This window comes from Zonotrichia leucophrys, chromosome 5, assembly GCF_028769735.1.
Source record: "Zonotrichia leucophrys gambelii isolate GWCS_2022_RI chromosome 5, RI_Zleu_2.0, whole genome shotgun sequence".
In the NCBI taxonomy this organism is placed as follows: domain Eukaryota; kingdom Metazoa; phylum Chordata; class Aves; order Passeriformes; family Passerellidae; genus Zonotrichia; species Zonotrichia leucophrys.
The window spans coordinates 11,650,682-11,676,739 of record NC_088175.1 but is presented as its reverse complement, the minus strand read 5'-3'; the positions used below and the strand labels follow the sequence as shown (position 1 = coordinate 11,676,739).

General features: G+C 35.8%; 1 protein-coding gene across 4 annotated transcripts in view; it reads right to left on the bottom strand.

The window, feature by feature from the left end:
• The window catches only part of RPS6KA5 (ribosomal protein S6 kinase A5), a 72,520-nt gene that overhangs the window by 33,328 nt on the left and 13,134 nt on the right, over nt 1-26,058 (bottom strand). For 2 of the 4 annotated variants that reach the window (XM_064713464.1, XM_064713463.1), the window contains exons 3-6: nt 16,933-17,151; nt 13,309-13,424; nt 12,409-12,516; nt 1,792-1,875 (exon numbers count right to left, since the gene is read on the bottom strand). In XM_064713464.1, coding sequence (XP_064569534.1) covers nt 1,792-1,875; nt 12,409-12,516; nt 13,309-13,424; nt 16,933-17,151 — 527 coding nt within the window. Of the gene's footprint in view, nt 1-1,791; nt 1,876-2,550; nt 2,679-12,408; nt 12,517-13,308; nt 13,425-16,932; nt 17,152-26,058 lie in introns of those variants that run through there. The other 2 variants (XM_064713465.1, XM_064713466.1) reach the window with 2 other exon arrangements.

Below are 26,058 nucleotides of genomic sequence, written 5' to 3'. Positions count from 1 at the left end.
AATCCTAACAATTTGTCCACATATTTTACTTGGATTTGCTTCAAAATACACAGAAAGTGATGTCTTATATATTCAGCCAAGAGTATCTAGAAGAACTACTTGCTGAAGTTTCTGTACTGTTACTGATTATCTTTGCAAATAAATAATTCTCAGAGAAAATACCAAAGAATTTCTTCTTGGCATGTGTTTTTCCAAAAGAAAATGAGAATCTGCAGAATCAGAAATCCAACTTAAAAAAATAAATACTGAAATACTAGAGCAAGTCCTTATGATGAACACTGCAATCATCTAGAAGAGATTATAGATGATAAATACTGCTTAATGAGAGCACAGCATACTAAAGCAATCTCGTTTTCTTTTTTGGTAAGGTCTTTGAGTTGTTAGATATGCAGTAGGTATGAAATACACTAAAAACCTTCTAAAATTACCCTACCTGACATTGCCAATGGTAAGGTAGTGAATGTGTGGTGTAAACAACTAACATAACATACATAACTGCAATATCTCCCCATTGATCAGCAAACAGTTGCCATCAAACACAGAAGTTACTCCTTATAGAATACTGTATGACTCTGCACGACATCTGATAAAAGTATCAGACAGAACCAAAGATAACAGAACAGAGTTTCCTCTTTAAGTCAGCAACAAGACTGAATTTTTAAGCTCTGAGAAGCCAGAATCATAATTCAAGGTGACTGGGAAATTGGAGAGATGCTCTGGAGGTGGCATGACTAAATAAGAGAGTGCAGGAAAGAGCTTCAATTTGTAAGTTTTTTAAATTCCATTTTTAATAGCAACTGGGCAAGCAGTAGAAAAAGACAAACAGTAGAAAAAGACAAAGAGGTTATAGTGGAATTCAAGGTAGGTGTGAGACAATGACTAAGTGAAAAGAAAAAGCACACTCTATTTTATCTGTAGTAGAATAATCAGAAAGGTTATTCTGCTCTACTTCAAACTGCCAGATCCCAGCTGTGCCCACTACAGTGCTCCCTAACTGAAGGTAAACTCAGACCAAAAGAGACACAGAATGCACAGAGAAGGAAAACAAAGAACTTTCTCAGGCAAAAGTCAGACTCTTCCAGTTCTTACACAGGGCTGCTACAAAAGGAACCACAATCAACAACATTCCATGATCCACAACAAAGACAACTCAACTCAGTCTACAGCAAAAAACCCCAGAGATTAAACAGTCTCCAAAACTTCCCATTATAGTGAGCAATGAGTTACCTAGGAATATTGCAGAATTATTTTAGAGAGAAGGTTTTTTTGTTTCAAAAATCATCTGTTAATTATTGCTGTCTTGATCTTTTCTATCACTTACTGACACTTTATTGTGCAATAAAACTTGAGTCACAAGTCACACAATTTTACAATATGAGAATACTTATAACATTAGTGACCTATCCCATACCTCAATAAATACAACAGATTTCTATAATATCCAGTTTAAAATGTATATCAGAATTAGCCACAAACCATTTTCCACTCTGAACTAGTTTTTTATGCAAAGGCAAAAAAGTGTTAACTAAGTTTATTGTCCCACGGCATATTTAGAACAAATTTTGAACAGAACACAAATAAGCCTCAATATCTTTATAAATATGCCTTTTACTTCAGATCAGAAGAGGAAAACACATCAACACAATTGAAGACACAGGAAACAATCTATCTTAGGACAACCTTAAATAACACATACATAAATAACATGTCATATTTTACAAAAACCCCTGAAGATGAGCAATATGTTGACTGAAGAATTAGTTTATTTTCAGTAATAAACTTAGAACATACCTTATCATGTCCTGCATCTCCCCCTCTTACAATATCTGGAGCCATATATTCTATTGTTCCACAAAAGGAATATGCTCTCTCATTCTAGGAAAAAAAGAATTACATCAAACAATTATATTATACAAATAATATGGGATAGATATGGCTAACAGTTCCGAGATGCTGGCAGCAATTCTTCTCCAAATAGCTCAGAACTGCTAGCTAAATAATATTCCATCATTTGTAGTGACGTATCACATAATGCTACAGAATATTGTCTTCTATGAAAAAATAAAATGTCATAAGTTTGTGTTGCAGTCTAAGATAAGCACAAAAAAATTAATCTACTATTATTTAGAAAAACTCTCCCATAAGTCTAAATGATCTACACGTTTCAGAACTTGGCAAGATTCCCCAACTAACACAGATATACATTTTGAAGGCTGCAATACCAATACTCTAGATAACAAATGAAACTTTTCAATAAAAAGGGAATTACTTGTAAGATGTACAATTTGACTAAATTGGATACAAGATCCTTTGAGTTCCCCATATTTAGGAATTCATTATGACCTCTAGAAAAGTTGTTTTCTCTCGCAACAAACACATATATAAGAAACAACATTCTCTCAAGAAGAGACTTGGAGAGAGACAAGACAGAGAAGGGGAAAGGTAGACAGTGTTGTAAATTTAATTTTATTCTATACACTGAATTATTCTCTTGTTCAAAACTAAGCTGCTTTCACAGGCATGTATAATTGTTCCCTGGTAGCCATTTACCTTTGAGGTCAACATGAGGTCATGCTGTACCTTGCTAATGACGAAAGCACATGTGTTTGGGCCATGCAACATTGTTCCTCCCTTATCCTTCATGCTTCTAGCATTTTGGGGAGAGATCCTGATAGGTCCTTTAAAGAAGAGTGTTCAAAAAAGCAAATATTTCAAAAGTCAGGTTTTACATTTGTAGATTCAGGTTTGGAGTTTAAAACAGGTGCTATATAAGAGACTACACTAATGAGAAGAAGCTTCTAAAAGTAAAAATAGTGCTCTGTGCTACCCTAAGGCATAAAAATTAAACAGTCCAGCAGCATATTATTAAACTGTATTTCTTAAAATACATATACTGTGACTGGTTTTTTGGGGTAAAATTCTGAGCTCAGAATAGTTAAAAGGCCTCATTTTGTTTAAGTATTAACTTGAAATATTAACTTCTGAGACAAAACCATATAATAATGAGCTTTTCATGATTCCACTTTCTTTTGACACAACTATTGTTTCTGTTTGATAATCTTTTCTAGTACCTGTTATCTTCAAGAAATATAGTGTGATAGAAAGCACAAACAAAGAAAAATGTCAGAAATTCCTAGCCTCCATCAGAGAATCTAAACCTATTCAATCTCCGTTCTTTTTTCCTTCAACTGGGAGGGTAGGAGGGAGGGAGGAAGAAGGGTGGAAAGGAAAAGGAAGGGGAGTGGAAACACAGAAATAAACTGCTCTTTTCACTTGCTACCTCTCCAAAGAGTAAAGATAATGCAGCCAAAGTGAGATATCAAGACAACTGTCTGAAAGGAAAGCACTCTGACTTCAGCTATAGATTGACACAGATTCACCTTCATAAGATGCTGTAGAATGTTCTGACTTCAAACCAGCTGAAGTCAAAATCCAGATACTTCTTTGTTAGAAACCTTTGTTTATGCTGTGGTTTATTAAGTTACAAGCTTCATCAATTACATCTAGCTGTTACTTAAACTGAGGTTTTAGAGTATGAAGTTTCTTTAGGCACACACTGTTAATATGCCTCTTCCAGGAAGTCACTAATAGTTCCTGCTGTCATGCACTACACGTGGGTTTACAACAATTTTCAAAGAATGTTATCTCCAACAACAGTTTTATTTTCTGTCATTTTCTGGTCTCCTGGGTACATGAGAGACATATATATAGCAGAGAGCATCCAGCAAAGAACCACAAATATGATTAAGGGAACCTATGAGAAAAGGCTGATAAAGCTGGTACTGTTTCACCTGAAGAGGCAAACCTGACCATTCGGGAAGATTTCATCAATGTACAAAAATGCCTGAGGGAAGCATGCAAAAAAAGAGGGAGCAATGCTCTTTTCAGTGGTGCCCAGTGACAGGACCAGAGGAGGAAACACTTTTTTACTGTGCCTGAGCAGTGTCTCACAGGCTGGCCATGAAGGTTGTGGAGCATCCCTCCTTGGAGATGTTCAAAAGGCCTCTTCTGGGCAACCAGCTCTAGGTGACTGTATTTGTGCAAAGAATGGGGCAAGATGACTTCCAGCAATCCCTTCCACTCTGTGATTCTGTCACAAAATGCCACTGTAAGCTGTATTTCAACGTTCATTTTGAAACCATAGCCAAGTCTTACTTTGTGCACCCTCCAAATTTACATTTCATTCAACTGTATAACACAAATCCAAATTCTAAAAGCCACATATAATAACACTTCCATGTTATGAGATGTAAGACAAAAAAGGATATTGTTAAAAAACAACTGAACTTGGATTACCTACAGGTGAATGCTCACTGAACATGCACATCTTGCAAATACTTGAGCTTAGGAATTTTTTTGTCTTTGAAACTACCTGAAAATGTAGAAAGCATTTCTCCTCAAAGACAGAGAGGTCTTATGCTTTCAGTTATCTAATGACCTCCTTCAACAAATAAAAAAAAAAAGCACATTAACAGCAACAAAAACCAAAAGGATCAAACTCCATTTTGCTGCAGAGACTAATCACATTCACCATGTCTACAGGAACGGCCTGACTGATGGAGAAACAGTCACTACTGCCACAAAAGGATGTGTCCTTTAGAGGACATCCTAGCTTACAATAATACAAATTCAATTTCTTGTTTTTTACAACATATGCAAGGGTAGCTCTGAGAGTTATTAAGTCTTGCAACTGCTCAAAGTTGCCAGCTACTTCAGAGTTCCAGCCTGCATCAATTAGAGCCTCTCTGGGCTCTATCAGCAGTGTTTTGAACAGCACCAATTAGAAAAGAAAAGATACACCAACATTTCTAGAATACAGAAATCAGTTATCACCATTGCTCCTTTTTTGCACAGGTGCGAGTGTATGTAATCAGTCCTGAAAGTCATAACTTACAGCTTTGCTACAAGCATAGTGAAAACTTTCCCAGGATACCAATGGCAGGGCCCTGAGCTTATCAACAGGCTCCACAACCTCTTTCACCAATCCTGGGTGTTAAGGCATCTCTGCTTAAGACCAATTCTGACAAAATGCAGCTGAGTGACCTGTGTAGAAGCTCCTCAAGGGCCTCTTCCTCAGGCTCCTGCATCAGCTGTGCTGTAGCTAATCTGTACTTGGCTGGGTATCTCGCTGATGCCGATCCATCAAACTCAAATCCTGACTTGTCCTCAAGCCTCTCTCCTCACAACAAACCTTTCTGATAACCACTGGACTGTTGCCCAAGCCTGTTCTTCTGGCACTAAACTTCTTCTGATCTTCTTGCACCACGGGTCAGCGAGCACATAGATCCATACTTGTTGTGGTCACCCTTGGCTCACACTAATGCAGGGAGCAGTCTCCCCATTCTGCTGCTTCCTGACAAAGCAGGAAGAACCTAGCCCAGAACCACAGTTCCTCCAGGAACAGCTTACAGGACTGAAGAATTTAGGTAGTTGAAGAGTTCAGCAGTATCACATAGAATATCTCATTTATTAGGTATCAGCAAACTGGCTGCAAGCTACTGATCAAGTATTACAGCTCTCTTGGTAAGCTTAAAAAGAAAACCAGGACCATAGGATCAATCAAAAGAACACTATCATAACTGAAAATTAGTTGTAATATGTAAAGGACATATAGCAGGGGTTGTTCTAACAAGCTGCCCTGCTGAATGGATTTTGCATTTCAGGAAAATCACAAGTAAAGACTGAAAAGCCTGAATTCTTGGCAGAAACAGGACCTGCACCTTCAGCAAGCCTTAGAGGTGATCCTACCTCATAGATATTTACCTCAAAAATAAAAATGCACCAAGGAAAACACTAATTTCCATAGAAATTATACCTGTGACACCTTTCACTGTCTTTTAATAGTCCAGAATAAGAATAATTACAGTCTTAATTCAGGAAGACACATGAAAATTGGCAGAGAGACCTCTCACAGTTCAAAGATGTGATATAGGTTTAAAATTGGGGTGGGGGGAAGGGGCAGAAATCTTGCCTTAACAAGGTCCTTGCCATACTGACTGGTTTCTTCTTTTTATTCACCTTTTTTTTAGGTTTCAATTATTTTGGGAAACCTATTGGTGATAATATCCAGATTTAACACTGAATAATTAAGCTGTCCATACTAGAAAGTATTACTTCAACCAAAAAGTCTATCAGCTGAAACTGTTGCTTCTGTAGCCGTAAACTTCTGTTCACAACCAAAAATATGTTATTCCTCATTTGTCTCCTGCAAAGGTCAAAGACAGGCAAAAAACAGTTCAGTGGTACACTGCTTAGACTGCTCTGCTACATATAACAAAATCACAATGAAGACTGTAACATAAAAATGAAAGTTTATAGACTAGGGCAAGAATGGTTGCAATAGGGCAGATCAAGGTCCACTAGAGTTTGCAATGTCATCATAGGAAGAAGTTTTTTAAAAGGATAGGGAAATTAACTGAACATCCTTTCCTGGTGGCTGTTCCAACTGGAAGAAGCCAGTTAAGTCAAAATACCATATTGGTTACTATGCCTCTTGCCACAGCTAGACTAATGATTTCTGTTTCCAAAACACACATGGAACAATGCTACTGAATTTTTCAAGCAAGAATGAGATTTGCCTGCCAGCAGATGCCATCAGAACAGGCAATTAAAGGAGACAGCAAGGGCAGCTAAACCTTGAACTGCATTAAGCAAGAAATCTGCAACACCTACCTCTGTGACCCAGGAACAAAAGCCAAGGGAAGGCCACACTTTCATCTAATGTCAAGTGGAGATTCAAGAACTCTTTTCACAGACTTTTACAATACCTGTGTTTGCTTTTACAGTGCAGTTCAATTGCAAATCTACAAGCAATTATTTAAACCAGTTGCTGAAAATGGATTTTAAAGCAAACAACTAAGAGTAAAGAAAACAGAAGTCTCGATTCTGCAGACAAGAAAAAAAATCCAGAAACAAATTATTGTCTGGGAGGAATGCAAGTATGTACCACTCTCAACTTGGATGAACATTTTGTACTAGGTTCTTCTTAAAATCATTGTTTTTTGAGAAGAGAGAGGCAGTAGTATCAAGAAAGGACAGCATACAAAGCAAAACCTGAAAACTCATATTTCTTCAAACATAAGCAAAATTGTAAGATATGGAAGAGTACTAATTCTGGGAAGAATTCTGCTAGCTGTTACTACAAGCCTTCAATAGTTAATTTTTTTTTTAATGAAGAAAATAATATAGAACATATCATTTAAACATCTATAGTTTCAGAGAGATCCAGATGTAATAGGTGAACAATTTTGCTCCAACGCAATTCATCTGGTTCTAAATTCATTTACATTTGGCTGTGAATCTCTGGTCACTTAAGTTTTTCCAAGTTTTTCACCTGGCTGACCAAGTTTCATGGAAGTAAGGTATTCACAGTTATTCAAAAGAAAAAAAACTATTACAAGAATGGATTCATGACAATGGGAGTGTTTGCCCTCAGAAAACTACTTGTTTTCCCTTCAAAAACAGAATGAGAATTTTTCTGAGTTGACTAGCAACCTAATATCCAATAGAAGATTGGATAACAGACTACTTAACGCAGATGGTGTTTCCCCTCAAAACAGCTTTTTTTTTTTTTTAGTGGTATATTATACAATAAGAAAACAGCATCCTTAAAGCAGTCATTGTAAGAAATCATGATCTGTCTTGACAAAATTCTTAACAGTACTTTAATATTTTGACATCAAAATCTGGAGACAAACTACTTTATGCTCTGTTCCTGTGCATTACTGGTCCATGCTGGAAAAGCACAATCTTCATTGTGATAAGCACTGAAAAGGGAAACCTCTTGAGTAAAGGCCCAAACAGTCAACTCATCACTGATGACCTGGTTTTGCAATTAAATTAGTCCAGTTCAGTGATGTGCCTTTAGAGTGTTTGATATGTTCTTAATATTCATTTTCAGGACATTAAAACTGAAGTACACCAAAAAAAGCAAAAAGTTTTTGCCACTATTTAACTTCTTTTTCCAAAACTAATTATCCAGACAGATCTATAATCAATGTTAACTTCTGTGGACTGATTTCACTATGCAGTTTACTCTGGACTTTTTTCTCTTTGAAGAGATGCAAATCTACTTCTTATAATTGTTTCTTATGTTGACAACACTGAACAATCCTTTAACTAAAACACAAGCATATGTAGCAAGTCATCTAAAGCATAGATAATTTTACTCATTTTTGCAAGAGAATGCTCAGTGTTGGAGGATGCACTGTCTAATTGCAATGATAAGACATTATCACTTTAATTGGACAATTATAAAGGGTGTTTTAGAGTTAAATGCATAACTAATCAAATAGATTACTCACATTAGATTACAGTTCCTAAAGCATTAAGTGAGTCAAGTTGTAGTCACTTCCTTCTGTTCTGAACTACCTTTAAACTGCACTAAGAATGTGCACAAATCTCTTCCTAGTTCATCTACCAAAACTCATAGTGGACTAGGCTCCAATCACTTTTCCTCCAATGGAAGGTGCTTTAAAATATTTAAAAACACATACTACTTTTCTTTCCAGAACAGAATGTTCACTCTATCATCAAATAAATGAAAACAAAATTCAATAGTGAAAAGCATTTGAGTTATAACTAAATTTGCAACTCTCATCAAGAGATTTTCAGATGAAGAAACAACAATGTATAGGAATTATTCATTCTACACATCAGATAGAAGTACACAGACATCCACCCAACTGTCTTAGGCTTCAATTCAATCATCCCTCATACTAAATACCCATTTTACTAAGGCATTTGTATGCTCACAGACACACTGTTTGAAGACTGACAACATTCAGTATTTACTATCTATTTTTTTAAACTTCATTAAGCAAACACAAAAGCTTCAGAAAAAAAACTTAAGCTAATGCAGAAGACGTGCACCAATACAGAACTGAGCATTTCACTACACTCTGGAAAAAAGTGTTCTTTACTGGATTTCATTAAGGAGAAAAACAATTGCATGGTCAAATAGATAATTTTCACAGTAATTCAATGCATGTGTTCATATTATTTTGCTTAAGAGAAAGATCTCCATGTATACTAAAATAAGATTTTAAATGGATTTTAAAAAATGAAGTAGCACTTTAGCAATACACATCAAAATTAAGACCAGACCTGATGACTAGGTTAAACTGACATTGACCAAATCAAACCAAGTCCAGCATAGAAGTTGAGCTATTAATGAGTTAAAAAGATATAAGCTACAAGTCCACCAGATAAAGATAACACACAAATACGATGGAAAAAGACCCCAAAGCAACAACTTAAGAGTTCTGGGGTTTTTAAAGATAAATATATTACAAGACTTGAGAAAACAAAAAAAAAAAAAAAAAAAAAAAAGCTCCACTGAAATGATTTCACTTGTGCAATGAACAAAATAGTGCTGTAAAAGTTGAAATTTCTACCAATTCTCTGTGTCCCCAATAATAACTTTTATTAGTGTCACATGCAAATGTACTTTGAGACCCAGTTAGACAAACACTAGACTGAGATGCATGATTTTCTACCCCAATTTTGTTAATTCAATTGAGATTAAAAATCATATGCACTAGCCTTAAATTCATCACAGGGTTAAGGATGCAAATGCCATAAAAAGCAATACTGAATCTCTTTCAATCTCTTAATCTCTTACCTAATCCCATTATTTGGTTAGGCTAGTAAAACTGTAGGCTTTCATGAGCTTTTAAATAAAGTTTGTATCAAAAGTAATTTCATACTTAAATACCTTGTGATACTGACCTACCCTATGTGAAAATTCCTTTTTATTGAACTACTTTATTCCAGTCAGGTTATTTCTTCTTTTTGCATGTAAGTAAGAGCACATTGCTTCATTTTAAAGAAAAACAGAGGCAACATCACTGTTGATTCAGTTGTAAAAGACAAATTTCAGGTTTCAGCAAAGCAATACCATAAAATACTTAAAAGCTCTTAAAGCTGCACTGCTTTAACTGGGATGTTTAATTCTCGCATGTTATTTTCACATGATAACTAAAACAGAGAGAGCACTTGACAATGCACTCTTCACACATGCTTCAGTAGCTGCATGGCAGAAATCAGCAGGTTTTTGTTTTCCTACAAGTCACAGGCATTTGCTTCCCTTCACTCAAACAGTGCTTCAGGAAAAGCAGCTCCCCATCTCTCCACTGCAGAACCGTCAATCTGCTGCAATTATTGTAGTCCTGTTTGACTCATTAGGTGCCCAGGTACATGAAAATCTTTAACAGTCATCAGATTATAGCAGAGATAATGAAAATACTGAATCATGATGTTTTCTAGCAAGCATCACTAACTACCAAACTATCCAAACATCATAAATACATAGTGAAGTATTTCTCTCTAATAAGAACTCTAAATATAGTACACATCTCTACTATGATAACTTTTATCCCTTTTTAATAACCTAAATAAAACTTGTGTCAGGTAATCAGTCCAAAGAGAAGGTTACTAGAATAAACTCCACTTGCTTAAGTATGCATTTCTAATGGCAAAAGTCTTGCAAGAAGCAGGTGGACCGGGATGAACATGTGAAGAAAGGGAAAGAAATTAAAGTACACTGCTTTGACTAAATTGCAAATGCTACACCTTTATCTGACTTACACAGTTGTAATTTTATTCAGAAATGTTACCCTAGTGAGCATGAAAGCACTATACAGGCAAATTCTACCTGCTGTAAGTACATTGGTTCAGAAATGTAAGTTAAGTATCTATTGTAATGAATTTCAAGGGCTCTAGTAGTAGCTCAATTATCTACAAAAAACACAATATGAAATGTCAACTTCTATGTGTAAATAGGTCATTTTAATCATGTTTAAATTCAGTAGTTAAATTACAATAGCACAGATGAAAACTTAAGTCAAATGCAGACAATTTCTTAGATTTCAAAAGCAAACAACACAATTGCAATTACTTTTCTTGTTAAAAGAAACATGCCAACTGTTGAGATTTTTTACAGGGAAGACAAATATAAAATATGAAAGAGAATAAAAGAAAAAATATATTTAAATGAATACACTTATAAGGTATATACTGAAAACAGAACGGATTAGAGTCAGAAGAACCAACACTAAATTTCTAAGGAGCAAGATGGCTTTATTTAATGACAGGAGAAAAAAGAATAAAATTCAGAGTGTGGATAAAGCAAACAGTCCCCCCCTTTCCTTGCACTGCTTGTAAATGATGTGCCAAAGGTGAGCACAGATGAGATGTGCTTCTTAAAAAACCTGGTTTGAGACATAAAGGTTCTGATTCATTCTAACATTGCTAACACAGTGAAGGTTTAGGCTTCATTCAGCTTTGGATCAGAGGCTGGGGTACTGCTAATTTCGCACCCCTCAGTGCAGTAGTACCAGTACCTGACTTTGTCCCTTGTGCCTAGCACAGCTCTGCTCACAGCTCTACCAGGTGCCACTCCCCCCAGCCACACCTTGCACTATCATTCTTTCCTGATGAAAATTGCATCTCTGCACTTACTCTCTGGCACTGCTGTGCCAATCTGCTGCTAATCTCTTCTCATTCCAGTTGAGCTTCCTCCTGGCTTCGTGCTGTAACTTAGAAGGAATATACTGACATTATCTCTACTACTTCCCTGCTTCAGAAAGTAAAATTTAATATCTTTTAAAATGGTCCCTCCCAAATCCTACCACACTCCATTTGAAATGCAAATATTCCAGAGGAAACTACCAGCCATCTATTTTTAGAAAATCCTTCTGCTGCTTCTAACAAAGACTTTTAGATCTGCAGTCCCAGATTCCAATACCTGTGAAACCTAATGTGAAAGCCAAAAATCATCCATTTAAAAATTCTCAGAAGTAAAATCCTGCACACTTTTGACTCTCTGGAATCTAAAAAGCCTATTTGAAGCTAGAACTGTACCTTACAAATAATTAACAGCTAACATCAATAGTGAGAGATCGCTGTTAGGTACAATGTACTTACTTAGTAAGAAATAAGCTTTTATCCTAAAAGCTTGCAATTAAGCTTATTAAAAGTGACACAAAGAGATGAGAAAAAGACAAGATAATAATACATTAATTATTATTAGCATAAGGAAGAGTCATAGCATACCATTTGCCTAGTCATTCCAATGAATTAGCACAGTCAAGCTTTTTTTTTAAAAGGCATCTGAAAATGAAAATGTGACTTTTCAGACTTATGCAGGTCTTTCCCTTTTCATGTCAAGGGCAGCAGAAGAAAGCTTTTCAGGGGAAACTAGAACAAAGACGTGTGACAACACTGGCAGGCCTAAAACCAATAAAGTGAAAGCTCAAAACCTAGTAACAGAGAAAACTAGATTTTGTTCTATGATGTAACAGTCTGGAATGCAGGATTTCCATGCTTTTTAAATGTGCTTAGTATTTCAACAAGACTTTGTCATCTTGCTCAATTCTGTCCACACTTACTGGAGAGCCAAATACTCACCTCATCAGTAAGAAACTCCTTACTTAGACCAAAGTCTGTCAGCACCACATGGCCATCAGAATCAAGGAGAATATTCTCAAGTTTTATATCCCGATATATAATCCCCAACTGCAAACAGAATATAAGAAAAAGTATTTCAAAATAGTGTCACCACATCGAGAAGATATTGCTGAATGTTTTTAAAAATAAAGATACCAAAATTCACATTATTAAGGTAATCTGACACATGAAAGTTGCACCTCAAAAAAGACAATTTTTTAAAGCCCTTGAGGAAATAACTAAAATTACATTTAAAATCTTAGAAATTACACTGTGCATTGATGTCTTAAAATTTCAAAGACATACTGTATACCCCTTGAATCTAAAAGTGAACAAATACTTGCTGTTGAGTGCAAAACTTTCATTAAGAAAATGGATCCTTCTGTTATACAGTCTAGACATAGACCACACATACATGCATGCTTTGTAATAGTCTACAAATCTGCTTATTACTTCTGAGAACTGCAACACTTTTCATGTCTACAGCTGCGCTAGAACTCTATTACTCAGTTGTGTAGAAACAAGGAAAACCAAACATTTCAACCCAAAACTTGTTCATGTTCACTACAAATTAGTTTTGGTGACATATATTGGTTCACAAGGATTACTAGAAATGAACAAATCATTTGTCAATAACATTCCTCTTCACCCTGCAGGCAAAAAAATTGTGGCCTTAATCTAGTGCACACGAAGGGACACTTCATTGGGGGTTATTTCTAATTATACAACTAATGTCCCATTGCAAGACTAAGTTACTTTCATTTTAAAACTATCTAAAACAATAGCTCTCCTTATTAACTTTATATGATACCAAAAGAATACAGCTGTAAGTCCTCAAAATCAGCACCAGAGTAATTTTACCTTGTGCAGATGTTCAAGTGCCAAAACGATTTCTCCAATGTAAATTTGCACCTCATTTTCTGAGAATCTCTCTCTGTGTGAAAGATGAGTAAACAATTCTCCTCCGTTTATATAGTCTAAAAAATAGAGCACAGAACCTTATAATTTCACTTTCTGACAATTTCATTTTCTTATTGAAATATTATTAGGTACTTTGTAAGCTATTTAGTAACACATTCTACTATCAGATGTTTTTCCTTAATTGTAATTCACTGGTATTTCATCATGCTGTACAATATTCAATTTCTTTCTTACAGAACTGAAGGAAGAACAAGTTAAGAACAACAACACTTCTAAATAAGCATCAAAACCATAAAATAAGCCTCAACTATTCCTAAATTATAAAGATGGGTTTTTCCACAAAATCGGTCTTTTAGTTATTTAGGAATATGAAAAGAAAGAAGCACAAATCATATCTACAAACAGAACCCCTTTAGACTCTTATGAAATACTCTGATGAGCAACAAGGCAGACTGACACAAAGAAAAGCAATTCAGAAAACAGGTATTAGGGGAAATAATCAATTTATCAACAGACAATTACAAAACTTTCCCTTCAGAAGGGAAACCTTGATGGCAAAACTACTGCAGGAGATTATTTCCACACACACTCCCTCATGGAAACCACACTTTCATTCTTTGCAGGCTATGACACAAGGATTTTCCCACAGTAAGGGAGAGGGAAAAAAATTATTACAACAGAGCTCCACTGAAACAGAAATATATTTTAGATGTAGAGCTGTTTATGATAGCAGTGTACATTACAGCCAATAATTTTCAAATCTCATAATTTTCAAGCTCCCATTATTGTATTTGAGGTCTACATACACAGAGCAGGGAACATGCCCCACAGAATCTTCCTCAGTATTTTCTTGAATGTTGCTTCTGTAGATTTGTTGGTATAAAACACAAATCCATAAAAGGTGTCTAATCCTATTTTAAGTTAATAGTTGGAAGGAGAAAGCATATATACAAATTATACATATTCTGATCTCTCTCCGCTTTTCAGTTCTCTCTTTGAAAAGGAGTATTAGTGGAATCAAACAACATGAGAAGGATTATTTATCTAGACCAGCAAGCAAATGAGAAAGACTGAATGAAGTATAAATAACCTACATTTTGGAATTGCTTCCTTCTTCTAAAAAAACTTCAACACATAGAAAAAGGTAACAGAAAACAAGTTTTTAAAATGTTTCTAGCCAGATCTGCTAACTTAGTACAAGGGAAGCATTGAATTGCCATTAAATTATTCTAAGGACTGTGACAGATCCAAACCAAAGCTGCCACAAGGAATGGCAGAACAAGCTAAATTCTATCCAGGTTGTACACTAACCACAGCCCAATGAAACAAACAGCCTTCAAATTATTGGTGCAAGATCAAATGCATCACTGGCATAACAGAAAAAAAAATCCTGGTTACTTCAGATAAACTCCACCTGACAGTTCAGATTATTTAGCTATTTTAAAGGATTAGATGCTTAACCTTGTGTGACAAGTTTTGTATAGAATTGATGGTACTCACATGGATACAACACTTGGTTCGTTTAAAGCCAACATAAAAATTGGAATCAACTCCCAACTCTGTTTTCTGGAAATCTGGCAGAAATGCAGCTGCATGTCTGTACTTGATTCAGTCTAAATTCGTATAGCTATGTAATCTGACAGCATGAAGAACTGTACTAAATATTGCACTGAGGCTCCAATTCTAAGACCCCTAAGAACTAAAATGGCAGCTAGCTCACACACTAAATTCAGCCAAGAACAAAAATAAGACCAATACTGGTTTCCCCCAAAATCCAGAAGTCTCTAAAACACTAATTCCTCTACTAAATTAAAGTGATTTATACAGACTTACATAAGACACAAAAAACTTCTAACAAACAGTTTGGGTTTTTTCCTCTCAGGGAGGGTGTGAAGCCCAGTTGATTTATAAAGTAGCTTTACACCACATTAAGGAGGAGAAATTTTCCCTGTTATAGAACATCATTAAAAGTATAACTAATCATTCCTACTTTCTGCTGAAAATGAAGGAAAAAAAGACCTTTCTGGCCCAAACAGATATGCTGAGAATGGATGAAAAAGAAAAAAAAATCAAAACAAAAGACTGTAATTATATCTTAGTTATGAACTTCTTGTTTCAACCATCACCTCAACATTGCTATACAGAGGACATGGACACGTGGCCTGTCTGCACTGTCTGCTACACAGCGTTCTTCACAACTACTGGGCTTGCTCCTTTTTGACTCTTATGAGAATATAATATCAAGCTTTTAATTTTCTTTCATACAAGAGGCTTTTAGAGCCTTCTAATTATGTTTACCACCTAAACTTCCCCCCTACTATGTATTTATTTTTAGGCAACTACATCTATCTCAGGTTTCAGGGGTTTTTTTTGTTTGGGTTTCCCCTCTTTTTTTTTATATTTCTTATGGGATCTAAGGTGCATTTGAGCAAAAAATACCTGGACTTAAAGAATGGCTCCATAATATTTATAATAAATGTTCACATTTTCTCTCATTTAATCTCTCAATTTTTTCCAAATTGTTAGTCAATAACCTTAAATCCAATATAAATTTCAAAATCTTAATTTTTAACAGTTACTCTCAAGAAATCACAAAGCTATCAATATATTTCTAACTATTTATTTGTGACAATCTTTTATTTATTTCTTTAATATCCTAGTCAGAGGAATTTACAAGAAACTATAACACAATTTTCAACTCTCATTTTCAGAAGGAGTTCAGTGAACACTCCATTTCAGCTCCACATATTCATTATTTAATGGTAGTATATGAAACTAAGGTATGTGCATAGACCTTTCTAAGAATTGACAGCTAGAGGTGTATATTCATTTCATGTTAAAAAATTTTTTGCTAACTTGATGTTAATCAGACTGTTAATAAAGGTTAAAAAATTGAAGTTGTGGATAAAAAGGAATGCAAAACTTGCACTTCAATTAAAAGAACTTACTTCCTGAAACAGTTCACTAAAGAAGAATATTATGATACCAAGCCTTAAATTAATCCTTCATTTTACAATTCTTTTAAAATACTCTATGTAAAAAGATTTTAAAAATTGCTGGCAATTTTCTTACAAATACAACTCATACACCAAACACTAACATTTGCAGCTAATCTGAAAGGCAAAAATATTTCTAAAATTAGACTAGTACCAAACCTTATGAACAAGCTCCACTTCCAGCACAGAAATGTGTGATTTTGGACTGTCTCTTAGCACCCAAAAATTGAAATATGCAGGTATCTCAATACTCAAAGATGTAATTATCGCAAAACATTAACAAAAGCAAATGCTTCCAGGTGATTGATGAATACTCTTAAACATTTTTTGCTGCATGTAAGTCACAGATAACCACTATCCCCTCCAAGTCAAAGTAGCACACTCAAGCTCAAACAGGAAAACCACAAAGACACTGTTTAAGATTAACAGTATTTTACTTCCTATGCTTTCTCATGCAATCTCCAAACACACTGTACTTTAGACCACATTAAAAAAACCTTACAAAACATTGAGATAAAAGGGCTTTTTTTTTTTTTTTCATAGAACTTGAATCCTGAAGAGTACTCACCCAAAATGAGATGAAGCTTTGTATCTGTCTGGAAGGCATAATGTAAGGTGACCAAGAACGGTGATTGCCTAATGTGCTCCAGGACTTGTCGTTCTGTCCTCGTGTGCTCAGTTGTTTTGGCTTTTTGAACTATTGTTGCTTTCTTCAATACTTTCATGGCATACAGTTTCCCAGCGTCATGGCCACTTACTTTCCTCACTAGGAATACTTTTCCATAGGCTTCAAAATTGGGGAGAAAAAAAATCCCAAAAACAAAGAAAAGAAAGAAAAATAAAAGAGACAAAAACCACAAGTTACCTACTTGTACTACAGATCTGGCCTACGCCATTATTACTTTCAAATACTCATTGCTATGACAGACAGTAATCACTCAGGCTAAAAATCTACTAAAACACTTTTCCTCTTTCAGATTGACCTCTTCTGAGCAAAATTTCAATCAAATGAGCTTCATAAGTGAACACTGCCAGAGTGGGTAAATTGAACTTCAGAATTAAAAAACAATTTTAAAAGCTGATGATTTCATCCTGTGTAATAACCTAAAACATCCATACCTAGAATTAAGCAAGACTTCCAAGTAAGAGATGCTATTTTTTGTTCTTAAAATAGTCTGCTCATATTTGCACAACTTATATACTTTCATTCTGGTTTTATAACACTGAAGTTACAAAATCCCACAGAAAAGACAATGAATTCTTCCCATCAGTATTTCATACATAGGAGCTTTCTGAGGCTCTCATACTGGACTTGAAAGAACTCCTGGGAATTCTACATAAATAAATTTTTTATCTTTACCAGGCAAACCTGTAGAAACAGTAAAGGTTAGAATTAGTGTGCAGTTCCTGGGCCATGATCTCACTGCAATTACAGAGATATGGTGGGGTATCTTGCATAACTGGAATACTGTCATGGATGGCTACAGACTTTTTAGCAAAAAGGCCAGACAGGCAAGGTGGTGGAGTTCTCTTTTTGTAAGCAAAATGTATCAAGCAACCAAAATATATCCAGCTTTGCCTAGGAGTGGATGAAGGAGGATCCAAAATATGGGTAAGAATTCAGGGACAGGCTAAAATGGGTGTTACTGCTATGGGTGTTTACTACAGGCCAACTGATTAGTTAGAGGAAGCAGATGAGGCCTTCCACAGACAGCTGTCACAGCTGTCACCATCACAGGCCCACGGTTCTCATGAGCACCTCTACAGCTGCTGGAAAGGCATCCCAGCTTGGCACGCAGGAGCCCAGGAGGTTCCTGCAGAGCACTGGGAATTTTGACATAGGTGGTGGGAAGCCCACAGGGAGAGATGTGTTGCTGGACCTCGTATTAAGAAACAGAAATGGACTGGTTGGGGATGCAGTAGCTAGAGGCAGCCTTGACTGCAGTGTCCATGAGATGGTGGAGTTCAGGATTCTGCATGGAAGAAGCATGGCAGTAAGTAGGATTATAGCCCTGGACTTCAGGAAAAATAACTCTGGCACCAATCTTCAAGGGCCTGCTTGAAGGAATCTCATAGGTTAGGTCTCTAGAAGGTAGGGTGGGTCCAAGAGAGATGCTGAATATTCAAGTAGCATTTCCCTCTATGTTTAAGATCAGGACATCCCTGTGAATAAGACATGAAGCAAAGGGAGGGGCTGGAGACCTGAATGGATGGGCAGAGCACTTCTGGCAAATATCAGACAGAATAAGGAAGTTTACAGAATGTGGAAAAAGGGTCAGGCTACTTCGAAGAATACAGGAATATTGTCAGAGTATTGCAGCTATGTGTCAGGGAAAGCAAAGGTCCACTAGGAATTAAATCTGGCAAAGGATACCAAGGACAAGAGGGGCTTCTTCAAGGATATCAGTAGCAAAAGGAAGACCTGGGCAAATGTGGGCCCACTGCCCAATGAAGTAGGTGCCCTGGTGACAAAAGGTACAGAGAAAGCAGAGTTACTGAACACCTTTGCTTTTTACTCACTGCTAAGGCTGGCCCTCAGGAATCCCAGGCCCTGGGGGCTTTCCCTTGGTTGAAGATAGGGTTAGGCAAACTTGACACCCACAAATTCATGAGCCCAGGAGGGATTCACCCATGAGGGCTGAGGGATTTAGCAGATGTTAGTGTTAGACCACTCTACATCATCTTTGAAAGGTGATGGAGAGCAGGAAAGGCTCCTGAGGACTGAAGAAAAGCCAATACCACACCAGTCTTCATAAGGGCAAGAAAGAAGATCCAGGAAACCATGGCCAAGTAGCCTCACCTTCATCCCTGGAAAGGTGATGGAACATCTATGTATGCATGTGGAGGAAAAGAAGGTTATCAGGAATAGCAAACACGGATGCACCAAGGGGAAATCATGCTTGAACAATCTGACATCCTTCCATGAAGAAAGAGATATAAAGATGATTAGAGAACTGGAGTATTTCCTATATGAAATAAGAAGCTTATTTCTTCTCTTTAGCCTGGAGAAGACAGAGGGGAATCTCATCAATGTGTACAAATATCTTATGGACAGGTGTCAAGAGGATGGGGCCACACTCCTTTCAGTAGTGCTCAGCAATGGGGTAAGAGGCAACCCACACAAACTGGAAACGAAGTTCTGTAAGAATATGACGACAAACTTCTTTGAGGGTGTCAGAACACTGGGATGGGCTACCTGGAAAGGCTGTGGATTCTCCAACTCTGGAGCCATTCAAAACCCTCCTGCACATAATTCCATGCATGGGTTAACCTGCTTTAGCAAAGGGGCTGGACCAGGTGGCCTCCAGTGGTCCCTTTCAACCCCAATCATCCTGTGATTCTGCAGTAGACACAACAGGACATTCTGTGAAAGAATGAGTGTTACTTTTGTAGATGGCAATAGTCATTGCTCAAAGAATCAGGAGAAAGGAACTATGAAATCATTGACTTATTTTGAACAAGGTACTTAACAGGTTCTCTTACAAAAAAGGTCTTTAAAACACTAAAAGGTTATGAGTGCAAAGGGGGGAATCCTCTCAAAAATTGAGAGCTATTAGAAGACAAAAAGCTAAAAGCTAAAATTCAGCTTTTTCAGAGAAAGCAAGTCACCACTAGAATTCATCCTGCCTGATTCAGTCATATATGAACAAGTGAGGAAAAGAATTTGCTTGTTTTAGTAAATTATCCAATGCAACAGAAATTGAAGCTGACTGCTAAAAACTCTACCACAGTATCAAAATGCCAAGTAGATGAAAAAATAAAATGGCAGAGAAAATTTCAAATAGTAAACACACAATCCATGTGAAATATCATAACAGCACATAGTGTTAGAACTGAGGAGAGAAAAACAGCTGAAGTTACTAAAGACCACCCCAAAGAGAATGTTATAAACTTCAAGGAAAGTACTGAAGAAATTACACAAGCGTACCCACACCTTCAACACAAAGCCAGAAATTCCTTATGCTGTGGTAGAAATCTTTGTGTGGTCCTATCTTGAATGAAGCACACTGTTTTGGTACCTTCTCTCTTCTGTCCCCAACTACCTTGCTCCCATCAGAAAAAAAAAATTATAAAACATTAGGGAAGTATAAAACAACTCTTCTGAACAGGAATGGCACTAAACATACTGCCATGTTTTATTTAGCCTGAGAAAGTAGAGTACTTGAGAGGGAATTGTGAGAAGATTCTTACAGAGAATTAGGAAAAAAAAAATCAAAAACTTGGTAAAGAATAAATTTTCATTATTTTTAGAAACAAAATAACTAAGGCAACAAATTAAATCATTAGGTATCAGCATTAAAAACTATGCAAAGCACACAAACAAGTATGCAGTTAAAGCTGTGGAACTACTGTTACATGATACTGCAGCTGTCAAAAATGCAGATGAATTTTAAGATTACATAACTCCCTGAGGGAGAGGAAAGCACAGCAAGTGTTGCCAAACTCTAAAGAGAATCTCTGGCTCAGGCAGACCCCAAAGTGTAGGTTGCTACCAGCTCACTAAGGAAACCATCACTGTAAGCCTCTCCTTAAGCCATCATGAGACAGAAAAACTAACCAGCTCATTGTTTTGTCCAACCCTTGTAATTACCTTCACACTACTTTGTCAAAGACAATGCTCAAATATCTCAAACCTGAAAATACACTGGACAAGTGTATACAGTCCTGACGTGAGACACTCAAATTTAGGTGGCCCTTAAAAAGCTATAGCATACAGAGCTCCCAGTAAGCATCATGTGTAACTCCAGATTTCTTTCTGGATTTTTCTCCAGATGGGTAATTTAGAGTTTTTAACTACCAAATGACATGTGAGCTTTTTCCCTAGATCTGAGTTCTACTTCAGTGAGTATACAGAACTGATTCTGCTCATATACTGAACAATTCTTTTTAAGGAGTTCTTCACCTGACTCATTGTACCCTAAGGAATCATGCTTCCCTTCTTTACAGAACTAATTATCTGCAAAAAGAGCTTTCATAAAATAAGTTTTCATAACACATCTCTCAAGAATGGCAAATAGAGTCAGAATAGGTGACACCTTTCTATTTTGTGAGATATGCAGGACAGTCTCTTTCAAGATTTTGTATTGCATTCTCCAACTTTGCAGTTACAAGATCTCAAGCATACGTAAGCCAGACTGAATGGTCATCAGCTGCTCATCACCAGGGAACAGGAATTTTATCACAAATGTTAGAGAACATTAAGTTAAACTAAAATGAACAAAAGGCTCATGACTCTAACACTCAGTTACCTGTATCTTTAATCACATTTTATAAAAACATATAATAACACATTTTAGGTGAGAGAATGCAGTACCTGCTACAGCTTTTCATGCAGTATCAGAGAACATAATCTAGTTAGTGTAGTAACTGTAAGAATCTCTAGAAACTATACTTTTATTGCCATAAAGAACTTTGCCATGGTACAAATTGTTTCTTCAGGAATCTGACAAGGACTGACAGAATGATGACGATTCTCAGCATTTTTTATGAGAATAAATCTTAAGTAGCACTATTTTAATCAAATGACTCATAATATATCCAACACCAGAATCTCCGATAGCACCACAAGAAATCTACTTAAAAGACAACACTGCAAAAGCTATTTATTTCAGTGGCAGCAAGAAGAGAGCACATAAGCTAATTGCAATACTCTCACCTGAAAATTGTACTTCAGTAAAGCTTTTTTCATTTCTCAAAGAGCAACATTTTAAGGTTAATTCTCATAATGTTCATTCTCACGCACATCTGATCTCCTGCCCAGGCAGAAGTATTCAGCCAGCAATATATGCCCCATAATGAAACACACACAATCACCAAATACCCACCTCCCAAATTCATTGAAAATACATTAAGTGATAGAAAAACTACATACACGGACACAAACTTTGTAAGACTGACCTGACAGCTTAAGAGAAATAAAATAAAAATTTAAATAATGGTTATCAGGCTTTATGACAACTAAGAGATTTCACCAGCAATTTATACCAAATTTGCACTCAATTAGTGAGAGAGAAAAATATAATTAGGTGCTAAAACTTCCCTTTTACTACTACCCTTCCCATTAATACAAATTCATAGTAATATATCATAAGTATATAAAGGCATACATGTAAGTATACTTAAACATAATTATATATATAAATATTTATATTCATAGTAATACATCTCATGCTAAGTAACAATTCAGCAGGTCATTAGAATAGTCTAAAATACACACTTGCTGAAAAACAATGAGTGAAAACTATGAAATGTTCTTTGCTTCTTTCTTATTTCTGTACAAATGCAAGCACATTAAGGCACTGCATCACAGCAGCTGATTCTTACAGAGAAAAAGGAGGACAATTCTTATTGTTTATAGCACACTGGATGGTTTCTGTGGACTCCTAAAGTCATCAAAACTTTACACTTGCATCCATAATTTTTAAATTAATTTTTTTAAGTGCTGATATAAATGACACCACATTATTAAAGCACTTTTTTTTACTGTCAGTGTAAGAATAACATGAGACTACAAAGGAAAAGGCTCAGAGGTACAAAATATTTAAGGATTTGAATAAATTTCATTGTAGTTTTGCACAATATATGTCTAATGATATCTTTGCTCTGCAATTTGGATTTAGATTTAGTCTGCATAAGGAATTTGGAGGCAGCAATCTTACTGTGCTAATATCAGTCCATATGAATTAAAAATTGGGATTGACAAAGTTAGAAAAGCACATAGGGCTAGCAGCTAAATATGGGGGTGGGAAAGCCAAACAGAAACCTTAACAAACCTCAAATAATAGCATTCTAAATATTTCCAATTTATTGTCTATGACCAAACTCTTAAAAACAGGGCATTCTCTGTCATCTTTCCTTAGATATCAGATAGGCAAGAATCATTAATGGAATTTTTTCAACATGATTATTTACTCCAAGAATAAATTTCCTCTCCCATTAAACAAGCAAGTGATGATTAATACGAAAGGGAAAAAGTGACAGGAAAGGATAAGTTGCATCTTAAAATGTACTTTATGTCAGCATTTTGATTTTGTTTCTTTTTTATCTTTTTTTAAAGGTATATTTAATGCAGTATTTACTACAGTAAATAGTTATAGTAGACAATACATGCTCAACTTTTTTTTTGTTTATTTTTAAAGGATGTCAGTTTTTAGAAGGCAGCTCTCAAACGCAAGAGAATCTACCAGTGGATATGGATACCATTAGTTTTTAATTATTAAAAAAATTACGGTAAATAATTTTCTTCAAAAATTTCTTTAAAGGTACTGCATTCCACTGAAGTTTGATGAAATCAGAACAACCAAGAGCTGCCATCTTACTTCCTCCTTTCCTTCTTAAATGTAAGGCTGGTTTTGCTATTCCCTCTGGCATTAGTTCCAATAAGAATCTTCACTATTGATCTCCAATTTAATGGACAGATTCTTTCAGAATTCTCTGGTGTACGAAAAGGAAAAATTCGTCCAGGTTCTTAGATTGAACACAGCCCCCTCTTTTCAGTCTGTTCTTCATGCAGAAAACCAATTTTCCATTTCCAAGCCCTGTCTCCAATTAGCCATCCCACCCACCATTCAGTATACATTCTAGCTGTCCTCAGCAGAAACTAAAGTAAAATATTTAATTGGAGTTTGGAATTATTTTTAGACACTCCCTAATTTGTCTCACTCTCCTGAGCACAGTATCCCCATTCCTTTCTTTTTCCTCATTTCATGAGAGAATATTTTACATTTTCTTCAATATGCTTTGAAAGAACTAACTTCATTTCACAGTCTTAACTTTATCAAAATACCTTCTGACCTCTTAGATGAAACTTCATTATATTTTCTTATATAATAAGATTTTTGAGATGGTTATTTAAATCTGACATTCATCCCACTAATTTTGTTCCCTTCATATGAATAAATCCTTCAGATACTAAGGATCTTCCACATATAAGGTGACTATCCTGCCCACATAAGCACTTAAATCCAGAAGAGCACATATAAAACATTCTCTCATATACGGTAGTTAGATTCTTGTTGCTCATTATTGTTAGTCTTCATTACTGGACTACAGTTCAAAAGGTAGAATGAATTATAAGTGCACATGCTCAAGAACCAATTGTATTCTTTCTTTTTAACCACAGCTGAAAGAGTGAACAAAAGTGGCATTTATTTAAGTTCAGTATAAAAAAAAGGAATAATCCATTGGTAAAAAAATGTATAAACCAGAAGGCACTCTACAGTGTTTTTCTTATTTTAAAAACACATTTTCAAAGAATGAAGCAAATAAGCCAAGTGGTTAAAAACACATTTTCAAAGAATGAAGCAAATAAGCCAAGTAGGCGTGCATAAATCAACACAGCCACCTTCTCCTGTTGTTCCTTTCCTGGCTTTGGGAAGCAATTAGATTTCTTTGCTGAAAAGTAACCCTCTTCTATAGAATAGACTCTAGTTTTCCCTGTCACAGGGAGAAAAGCTTTAACTGAATAGTAGGGGCAAGCTGGATACACAAACATGGACAGGAAATCCGAAAATTCCACATTAGCAAGGCTGTAACAGTAGCAGAAAGAGAAAAGGATTTATCCCATTTCAATAAACTACTCAGTACACTGACTAGAACATGGGCCAGTCAGAAGTCAAACCAGTACGAGTTTGTTCCCAAAGCAACAAGTACACTATTAATAGCTTCATTAACAGTGTCATGTCTTTCATTTCACTGATGTAAAGTGCTACAGATTTCTTCAATGAATCAGTTTATTCTATTACTACCCCCTAACACAACATAAAAGGATCCAACTCAGACTTTTGCTTTCTTGTCTTTCCACTGAGACTCAGGTCAAAAGAAGAAAGCATATATGATACAATTTTATGCATGATACAATTTTATACCAAAAAGCAAAATATAACTAGCATGCTTCCAATTGAGTGTATATATTAGAAGAAAGCAGACAAAAGAATGTAAGAAAGCAATTCAAATAAAGAAAACAGTAAGCATGAAATTATGCTAAGCCACAGCATGAAAAAAGTTATGACAAAAAATGGCTTCCATGGGAGAAAATTCAGCATACACAGGTACTATTACTAATAATCTTAAATGTTTGTATTTTTAAAACATAAAGCTTAAAAATGAAGATTTAAATAAACCTACACTGCTGTTACCTGAAAAGAATCACCTCTGAGTCTGTAAGAAACTACCACAATTACATATCCTTAAGCAAAGTATCATTTAATTTAACATGTTTTAAGTATCTTCTGCGGTTATTCCAGTTGCTTCATGGCAGAATGTTGTATTTAAAATATTGTAATTAGCTTCAACAGCATCTACAGTCATCACTTAATGTCACTGTGAGGTTTCAACACATTCTCCCTTGCATTAGATTGATTAAGTATTGGTTTGAAAACACTGCATGCTGCATAACTCCACAGTGAAGCATTTTAAAACAGCATCACATTTTTATTGAGCATTAGTTATGTGACCTAAAAGCTTACACCAGGATAAAGCTTTCACTGCCAGAGTAAAGGTGGCTTGTCTCTATTTGCTTATAGCAATGACCAGAATGTTTCTCAAGTTAGGAAATAAAACTTCATCAGCAAAACATCTTAGGAAGGTTGCAGAATCTCTGCTACTGAGGCTTTTCAGAATGAATCACCACCAGGGGTGACGCAGGTGTAACTGACTGTGTCTTGGCCCAAACAATTAAGGGACCTCTTTGAGG